This window comes from Oncorhynchus nerka, linkage group LG8, assembly GCF_034236695.1.
Source record: "Oncorhynchus nerka isolate Pitt River linkage group LG8, Oner_Uvic_2.0, whole genome shotgun sequence".
NCBI classification, from domain to species: Eukaryota; Metazoa; Chordata; class Actinopteri; order Salmoniformes; family Salmonidae; genus Oncorhynchus; species Oncorhynchus nerka.
The window spans coordinates 59103427-59113981 of NC_088403.1; the positions used below are offsets into that span (position 1 = coordinate 59103427).

Sequence of the window (10555 nt, forward strand, 5' to 3'; positions counted from 1 at the left end):
GGAAGCAAGGAGCGCTTGGAGGAGAGGCGCGTACGTGCTTTTCTATTGTCACGGGGAAGAACACAGGAGAAGTACACACCCAGGAGTTATCTCCGCGACATGGACAAAAACGGGAAAGGTACGAATTTTTGGTTTACGTCTGGTATCCTACTTTAAGTCATTGTTATACTACTCTTGCACTTGTAAGAAATTGTGCATTGTTTTTAGACGACAACGAGCAGGCTTGTAACAATGTACGTTACTGGTATGTATCGATACAGTAGCATGCTATCACCTTGACGGGTGTAGTATTTGTATTTGAGGAAAAAAGGGTGTTGCTTAATTGTCAAATTTATTATCACAACAATTGCTTTCAGTGTCCTTGTTCGTTTTTTCCTTGTTTTGGCCAAATATTTTCACTTTAGATGAGTTCCACGGAGTGGTTATGTGCCAAATATTGTTTCATGCGAATGTGTATCAATTCAACATAGAACCAACAAGGTTGCTACAGAGGGATGGAAAGGAACAACACAAAGGACCACGAGGTGTAGACCGACAGGGGGTCCTGTCTGTCTTCAGAGGAGCACGAGGTGTAGACCGAGAGGGGTCCTGTCTGTCTTCAGAGGAGCACGCAGCAGCGTGATTAATTGATAGGCTAATTAATGGGCTCGAGGCAGATTGTTCTCACGACACCTCCCAGCCCCAACAGCAGTCTGGGACACAGTGGGTGTGGTTCTATAGATTACAGAACATTTGCTTTCTCCCCTCTTTCCTCTCATCAGAACTGATACAGAAATTAGATGGAAGCGAATTGTGCCAAGAAGCATCATCCATGTAGCCTCATCCATGAAGCCTCATCCATTAAGCCTAATCCATGTAGAATCATCAATTAAGCCTCGTCCATTAAGCCTCATCCATTAAGCCTAATCTATTAAGCCTCACCCATGTAGCATCATCCATTAAGCCTCATCCATGTAGATTCATCCATTAAGCCTCATCCATGTAGCATCATCTATTAAGCATCCATGTAGCATCATCCAATTAAGCCTCATCCACGTAGCATCATCCATGTAGCCTCATCCATTAAGCTTCATCCATGTAGCTTCATCCATGTAGCCTCATCCATGTAGCCTCATCCATTAAGCATCATCCATGTAGCCTCTTCCCTGTATGTGTGTAGTAACCTACAACTGCTGTCTTGGTAAAGAGATCTTGACTTCTAGGTAGTACACTTTCCCCAGGGTCACAGGTGAGGCTAGAGTCAAGGACAGGGAACTGGTCTGGAAGGGATCAACTGGCTCTGGTAACCTGCAACACCTGCTCCTGCTGCAGATTGAGACTAAAAGGAGGGGGGGTGGGATCAAGCAGCTTAATGATAGAACAACTCCAATTCATCACATCCAGTTGGGAACAGGGCGGGGGAAAACTGTTGGGTTTGGATTAATCAGACTACTTGTTTAGGAAGGGACACGTTTGAAGGGATAAGCAATAACTGGAAATGGCACACTCTTACCATTGACTTCAGCCATTCATAAATGTGCATTTTAGATTAGCTTGGCTAATATCGCTTGGCTAATATCGCTTGGCTAATATCGCTTGGCTAATATCGCTTGGCTAATATAGCTAGGCTAATATAGCTTGGCTAATATAGCTAGGCTAATATAGCTTGGCTAATATATGCAAGTCTAGCCCTACTTGGTCATTGGGCCTTTGACCTAGTCTCCATCTCTACTTTAGCTGACCTGTCTTGTTTTTTCACGAGGAACTTGTTGTGGTGGGAAAAGTATCCCTGGAAGCTTCACTTCTACTGCTTTTGTGTTTTATTTTTACCTCTAACTGTGTGTTCTTGGGGCTGGGTATTTCCCCTCCTCTTCATGGAAGCCCAGCCAATCTGCCACAGTCAGTCCAGACAGGCAGTCCCTGTAACAATGGACAATGGAAGGCAATCCTACTGTACACATCCTGCTAGCCCTTTAGCCGCAGTATTGGGCCAACACTGTTTGATTCGCATAATGGCACCCTATTCCCTATGGGCTCTGGTCAAACGTAGTGCACTATATAGGGCTCTGGTCAAAAGTAGTGCACTATACAGGGAATAGGACTGTAGTATAAAGTAGTGCACTATATAGGGACTAGGGTGCCATTTGGAAGACACTGTGTACAGAACCAGTAAAACGGAGGTCGAAGACATGGAGCGCACACACGTACTGTAGGTCCCCTGTGACAACTTTCTAGTCCCATGTCCAGATTGAAACACAATGAGTAGCAGCTATTAAGTGGCAGCGCCTCAGTGGTTAACTTCCCAAGGTGTGGCAGGTCACTTAGGTTGGAATAGGACCCCTACTGGTGAGGAGTGGTATGGTTTGGAGTTGAACCTGAGGTTTGACTTCAATCACCTGTCAATAGGTTGAACTAAGAATGTGGGCAGTTTGAAAGGAAGTCACTTGAGTCTTATTGGTGTGGTAATGATAGGTCGTCTTAATGGTGTGGTAGTGATAGGTAGTCTTAATGGTGTGGTAATGATACAGGTGGTAGTCTTAATGGTGTGGTAATGATAGGTAGTCTTAATGGTGTGGTAATGATAGGCAGTCTTAATGGTGTGGTAATGATAGGTAGTCTTAATGGTGTGGTAATGATAGGTAGTCTTAATGGTGTGGTAATGATACAGGTGGTAGTCTTAATGGTGTGGTAATGATAGGTAGTCTTAATGGTGTGGTAATGATACAGGTGGTAGTCTTAATGGTGTGGTAATGATAGGTAGTCTTAATGGTGTGGTAATGATACAGGTGGTAGTCTTAATGGTGTGGTAATGATAGGTAGTCTTAATGGTGTGATAATGATAGGCAGTCTTAATGGTGTGGTAATGATATGTAGTCTTAATGGTGTGGTAATGATAGGTAGTCTTAATGGTGTGGTAATGATAGGTAGTCTTAATGGTGTGGTAATGATAGGTAGTCTTAATGGTGTGATAATGATAGGCAGTCTTAATGGTGTGATAATGATAGGTAGTCTTAATGGTGTGGTAATGATAGGTAGTCTTAATGGTGTGGTAATGATATGTAGTCTTAATGGTGTGGTAATGATAGGTAGTCTTAATGGTGTGGTAATGATATGTAGTCTTAATGGTGCGGTAATGATAGGTAGTCTTAATGGTGGTAATGATAGGTAGTCTTAATGGTGTGGTAATGATAGGTAGTCTTAATGGTGTGGTAATGATACAGGTGGTAGTCTTAATGGTGTGGTAGTGATAGGCAGTCTTAATGGTGTGGTAATGATACAGGTGGTAGTCTTAATGGTGTGGTAGTGATAGGCAGTCTTAATGGTGTGGTAATGATAGGTAGTCTTAATGGTGTGGTAATGATAGGCAGTCTTAATGGTGCGGTAATGATAGGTAGTCTTAATGGTGCGGTAATGATACAGGTGGTAGTCTTAATGGTGTGGTAATGATAGGTAGTCTTAATGGTGTGGTAATGATAGGTAGTCTTAATGGTGTGGTAATGATAGGTAGTCTTAATGGTGTGGTAATGATAGGTAGTCTTAATGGTGTGGTAATGATAGGCAGTCTTAATGGTGCGGTAATGATAGGTAGTCTTAATGGTGCGGTAATGATACAGGTGGTAGTCTTAATGGTGCGGTAATGATAGGTAGTCTTAATGGTGTGGTAATGATAGGTAGTCTTAATGGTGTGGTAATGATAGGCAGTCTTAATGGTGTGGTAATGATACAGGTGGTAGTCTTAATGGTGTGGTAATGATAGGTAGTCTTAATGGTGTGGTAATGATAGGTAGTCTTAATGGTGTGATAATGATAGGCAGTCTTAATGGTGTGGTAATGATACAGGTGGTAGTCTTAATGGTGTGGTAATGATAGGTAGTCTTAATGGTGTGGTAATGATACAGGTGGTAGTCTTAATGGTGTGGTAATGATACAGGTGGTAGTCTTAATGGTGTGGTAATGATAGGTAGTCTTAATGGTGTGGTAATGATACAGGTGGTAGTCTTAATGGTGTGGTAATGATAGGTAGTCTTAATGGTGTGGTAATGATACAGGTGGTAGTCTTAATGGTGTGGTAATGATACAGGTGGTAGTCTTAATGGTGTGGTAATGATAGGTAGTCTTAATGGTGTGGTAATGATACAGGTGGTAGTCTTAATGGTGTGGTAATGATACAGGTGGTATTCTTAATACATCTGATATTTCTAGAGAGACATTTTCATTTGTCATCGTGACAGCAGATGATGTTTAACTTTATGTAAGTCGCTCTGGATAAGAGCGTCTGCTAAATGACTTAAATGTAAATGTAAATGATGTAACACAACAGGCCAGACTGTTATTTTAAAAGGCTATATCTCTCAATCCTCAGTAGCCTACCTTGTAAGTCAATTGTATGTAAACCTGATACAGTTGGCTACGTGACCGATTGTTGTAATGTAATCCTAATTTATTGAGATTTCTGGCAGCTGGTTCCATTATATCCCGACCATGCCGGTGCTGTGGGCGCTGCTAATGGCTCACATCAACACCATTATTCCAGAAACCCTAGACTCACTCCAATTTGCATACCGCCCAAACAGATCCACAGATGATGCAATCTCTATTGCACTCAACACTGAGAATGCTATTCATTGACTACAGCTCAGCGTTCAACACCATAGTACCCTCAAAGCTCATCACTAAGCTAAGGATCCTGGGACTAAACACCTCCCTCTGCAACTGGATCCTTGACTTCCTGACGGGCCGCCCCCAGGTGGTGAGGGTAGGTAGCAACACATTTGCCACGCTGATCCTCAACACTGGAGCTTCCCAGGGGTGCGTGCTCAGTCCCCTCCTGTAATCCCTGTTCACCCACGACTGCATGGCCAGGCACGACTCCAACACCATCCTTAAGTTTGCAGACGACACAACAGTGGTAGGCCTGATCACCGACAATGACGAGACAGCCTATAGGGAGGAGGTCAGAGACCTGGCCGTGTGCTGCCAGGACAACAACCTCTCCCTCAACATAACCAAGACTAAGGAGATGATTGTGGACTACAGGAAAAGGAGGACAGAGCACACCCCCATTTTCATCGACTGGGCTGCAGTGGAGCAGGTTGAGAGCTTCAAGTTCTTTGGTGTCCACATCACCAACAAACTATCATGGTCCAAACACTTCAAGACAGTCGTGAAGAGGGCACGACAAAGCCTATTCCCCCTCAGGAAACTAACAAGGTTCTACAGTTGCAATATCGAGAGTATGGTTGCATCACTGCCTGGTATGGCAACTGCTCGGCCTCCGACCGCCAGGCACTACAGAGGGTAGTGCGTACGGCCCAGTACATCACTTGGGCCAAGCTTCCTGCCATCCAGCACCTCTATACCAGGCGGTGTCAGAGGAAGGCCCTACAAATTGTCAAAGACCCCAGCCACCCCAGTCATAAACTGTTCTCTCTACTACCGCCTGGCATGTGGTACCGGAGCGCCAAGTCTAGGACAAAATGGCTTCTCAACAGATTTTTACCCCAAAGCCATAAGACTCCTGAACAGGTAATCAAATGGCTACCCGGACTATTTGCATTGTGTGCCACCCCCCAACCCCTCTTTTACGCTACTGCCTGTATGCCTGTATGTAGCCTCTCTACTGTATATAGCCTCTATACTGTATATAGCCTCTACTGTATATAGCCTCTCTACTGTATATAGCCCCTCTACTGTATATAGCCTCTCTACTGTATATAGCCTCTACTGAATATAGCCTCTCTACTGTATATAACCTCTCTACTGTATATAACCTCTCTACTGTTATTTTTCATTGTCTTTTTACTGTTTTTATTTCTTTACTTACCTATTGTTCACCTAATACTTTTAAAAAATTGCACTGTTGGTTAGAGCCTGTAAGTAAGCAGTTCAGTGTAAGGTCTACTACACCTGTTGTATTCAGCGCACGTGACAAATAAACTTTGATTTGATCACTATTGGACATCTTGGCCCCTGGGACTGGGTGTGTAGTCAGCGTGGGGCGCACAGAGCAAACATCTACTGCGACGGCCGAGATACGATACTGTTCCCCTACCATTCATCTGTGTTGAGTAATACCCTACCATCACCATTGATTTTAGTGATGACAACACACGGGGTAATACTACACCCATGTTGATTAAATGTTGATTAAATGTTCGCAGTGGGGTTTCGTTCTCTGTTCCTTGTCATGCAGGGAAAGGTGGGGTTAGCTCGGAGGGGAACTGAGCCAATGCATCTTCTGTCTTTCTCCATCAATGCTTCTCTGTTTTGTTCTCTCATTCTGTAAAATCAATCTGTTTTCTCTTCATTTCCTTCCAACCCAACTTTCTCTCTCTGTCTCTTTCTCTCTCTGTCTCTTTCTCTCTCTTTCTCTCTCTGTCTCTCTCTCTGTCTCTTTCTCTCTCTGTCTCTCTCTCTCTCTCTGTCTCTTTCTCTCTCTCTCTGTGGTGGTTATGAGTGTACCATGCTGTGTCTGAGGACAGTGTTCCCAGACTCCCTCTGTCTGTCTCTCTCTCTCTCTCTGTCTCTTTCTCTCTCTCTCTGTGGTGGTTATGAGTGTACCATGCTGTGTCTGAGGACAGTGTTCCCAGACTCCCTCTGTCTGTCTCTCTCTCTCTCTCTGTCTCTTTCTCTCTCTCTCTGTGGTGGTTATGAGTGTACCATGCTGTGTCTGAGGACAGTGTTCCCAGACTCCCTCTGTCTCTCTCTGTCTCTCTCTCTCTGTCTCTTTCTCTCTCTCTCTGTGGTGGTTATGAGTGTACCATGCTGTGTCTGAGGACAGTGTTCCCAGACTCCCTCTGTCTGTGCTGTGTCTCTGTTGGATACAGTGAGGCTGGTGGACTGTGCCGCAGGGTGGTTTGCTGTAGTCTCTCTCTGTCTGTCTCTCTCTCTCTCTCTCTGTCTCTCTCTCTGTCTCTCTCTGTCTCTGTCTCTCTCTGTCTCTCTCTCTCTCTCTCTCTCTCTCTCTCTCTCTCTCTGTCTCTCTCTCTCTCTCTCTCTCTAATTCCTCAGAGTCTGTTGAGCTCTGCAGTCTTTAGTTGAGGCCTTCAGGAAAACAACCCTCCCCCAATGTAAGAAGGCAGATTAATGAAGGGAACATATTGTGTGTGAGCATACTACATAGGGGTGTATGCTTGTGATTGAGTTACCCCAAGGCACTTAGATTTGTGTGTATTGTTGTGAAATTGTTAGGTATTACTGCACTGTTAGAGCTAGAAACACAAGAATTTCTCTACACCCGCAATAACATTCACGCTCTGAATGGCACACGTACACAACCCATGTCTCAAATGTCTCAAGGCTTAAAAATCCTTCTTCAACCTGTCTCCTCCCCTTCATCTACACTGATTGAAGTGGATTTAACAAGTGACATCAACAAGAGATTATAGCTTTCACCTGGAGTCAGCTGTTTTGTCTATTTCATAGAAAGTGCAGGTGTCTCTAATGTTTTGTACACTGTGTGTAAATCTAGGCATAGCTCCTCCATCACTCTGCCCACATCTCGCTGTCTACAGTCATTGAACCTGTGTAAATCTAGGCATAACTCCTCCATCACTCTGCCCACATCTCGCTGTCTACAGTCATTGAACCTGTGTAAATCTAGGCATAGCTCCTCCATCACTCTGCCCACATCTCGCTGTCTACAGTCATTGAACCTGTGTAAATCTAGGCATAGCTCCTCCATCACTCTGCCCACATCTCGCTGTCTACAGTCATTGAACCTGTGTAAATCTAGGCATAACTCCTCCATCACTCTGCCCACATCTCGCTGTCTACAGTCATTGAACCTGTGTAAATCTAGGCATAGCTCCTCCATCACTCTGCCCACATCTCGCTGTCTACAGTCATTGAACCTGTGTAAATCTAGGCATAGCTCCTCCATCACTCTGCCCACATCTCGCTGTCTACAGTCATTGAACCTGTGTAAATCTAGGCATAACTCCTCCATCACTCTGCCCACATCTCGCTGTCTACAGTCATTGAACCTGTGTAAATCTAGGCATAACTCCTCCATCACTCTGCCCACATCTCGCTGTCTACAGTCATTGAACCTGTGTAAATCTAGGCATAGCTCCTCCATCACTCTGCCCACATCTCGCTGTCTACAGTCATTGAACCTGTGTAAATCTAGGCATAACTCCTCCATCACTCTGCCCACATCTCGCTGTCTACAGTCATTGAAACTGATATCTATTTGATTTCATGTTCAGAATCATTACGCCAATAATATTTCAGACTTAAAGATCACCACTAGTGACAGGAGCTGAATCCCTGAGGTAAAATCTGAGGTTCAAATGTGATTTGTGAGAGTGCGTCCCTGGCTGACGCTCTGTACTTGTTGGTGCTTGTGTTATGACTACCATGGTGTTATGAGTACCATGGTGTTGTGAGTACCATGGCGTTGTGAGTGTTATGAGTACCATGGTGTTGTGAGTGTTATGAGTACCATGGTGTTGTGAGTGTTATGACTACCATGGTGTTGTGAGTACCATGGCGTTATGAGTACCATGGCATTGTGAGTGTTATGAGTACCATGGCGTTATGAGTACCATGGCATTGTGAGTGTTATGAGTACCATGGTGTTGTGAGTGTTATGAGTACCATGGTGTTGTGAGTGTTATGAATACCATGGTGTTGTGAGTGTTATGAGTACCATGGTGTTATGAGTGTTATGAATACCATGGTGTTGTGAGTGTTATGAGTACCATGGTGTTGTGAGTGTTATGAGTACCATGGCGTTATGAGTACCATGGTGTTGTGAGTACCATGGTGTTGTGAGTACCATGGCGTTATGAGTACCATGGTGTTGTGAGTGTTATGAGTACCATGGTGTTGTGAGTACCATGGCGTTATGAGTACCATGGTGTTGTGAGTGTTATGAGTACCATGGTGTTATGAGTACCATGGCGTTATGAGTACCATGGTGTTGTGAGTGTTATGAGTACCATGGCGTTATGAGTACCATGGCGTTATGAGTACCATGGCGTTGTGAGTGTTATGAGTACCAACACGTTATGAGTACCATGGTGTTATGAGTACCATGGTGTTGCTTATTGCTTGGCTTCAAGTCGGTATACAAGGGACAACGTTCACTTCGTGTTTTGACAAGGCTGGCATCTGGAGCCGAAGTGATTTGGTAGTTCAACCTGAGATGACACGGGTTCATCAAACTAGCATTGGGGTAATTTTGAATATGACATTTTTCCGTAGCAGACAACCATGTCTCTTCATTCTATTTCATTTGATAGCCCTCTCGGCAACAGTTTTCACTGTTTTTCTAGGATATCTGAGATATCTGATATTTGTGTTGAGTTGAACTGAACTGTTCTTGGTTAGACTTTTACGTAGGCACGTACTGTACGTGTGGCAAAACAACATGTTTTGAACATCTCCGATATCATTTCCCTGTTAGCGCTAGGTTACTGGAAGCCTGTCTCCCATACTGGCTGGCAGCTGAGTTCTGAATGTCCTCTGGTGTTATCACAATGTTAGCCCTGTCTGTCTTCCTACACACACACACACAGGTACTCTCCTTCCCAGATTCTCCGTTCCCCTCAGGGCAACAAAAACATGACAGAAGTAGAAACCTCAAAGCTGCAGAGGGAGGAACGAAAAAAAACACTTCTCTCCAACACAGCACAAAACAGCCCTTTGTAATTCAGTCATGGGTCTAAATGTTTTTTTGGTGTCTTAAGTTTGGAAGTTGTTCTCAATTGCTCTGACTCTGTCCGTAGACCGTTTTAACAGGAGAAAAAGCTGCTAATCAGATTACAAGATCAATCTGTAGTTGAACAAGGGGACGTTTCAGAGAGGAGTGTGTCTCTGAGACATACTGAGGCATCTAGGTTTGTTTGAAGAGGTAGTTCCATTCAGATGGCATCAGACAGACTCTCTCTCCTCTCAAGAGTCTACTGTGGGGCATGTATTTAGGGGTGTGTCTTTTCACTTTGTCTGTGAGTGACTGTGTGTTTGTGTGTGTGAGTTTGCATTCATGTGTGTGCCTGTCTCTCCGCCTGTGTGTGTGTGTCTATAACAGCCAACTCCTGGTATTTGAGATGGAACCACAGGGCTGTGAGTCAGTGTCTGAAAGGACAGGAGGTGACTGTTGCTGCAGGCTCCTTCATTCCTCTCTACACCACTTCTCACAAAGGGGTAGAGGACTGAGCAGAGCAGCCTCTCTTTGTCTCTCTCCAGCTCCTCCTCTCTCTCTCTCTGTCTTTCACCTTCACTCTATAATACCATTCTTCCTGTTCTCAGTCTGACCTTGTTCTCAGTCTGACCTTGTTCTCAGTCTGACCTTGTTCTCAGTCTGGTCTCTCCATAAAATCTCTCATTCCTACTTTCTTTCCATCCGACCCAATAGTGTCTCTCTTTCTCTCTCTCATTCTTCCTTTCTACCTCTCTAATGAGGGTGTCTGTAAGATAATGGCTGAAGTCCCTCCCTCTCTTCTCTCCAGTATTCCCAGTAGGACAGGAGGAGTGATCTGGTCTCCCTGTGTGTCTCTCTGACGTTACTCCCTGAACGGTGATTTGGTCTCTCTGACGGTACTCCCTGAACAGTGATCTGGTCTCTCTG

General features: G+C 44.4%; 1 protein-coding gene across 1 annotated transcript in view; it reads left to right on the forward strand.

The window, feature by feature from the left end:
- LOC115133867 (actin filament-associated protein 1-like) overlaps positions 1-10555 on the forward strand; it is a 145496-nt gene continuing 134941 nt past the window's right edge. The window contains exon 1 of the mRNA XM_065021947.1: positions 1-118. Coding sequence (XP_064878019.1) covers positions 100-118 — 19 coding nt within the window. The 5' untranslated portion in view covers positions 1-99. The remainder of the gene's footprint in view (positions 119-10555) is intronic.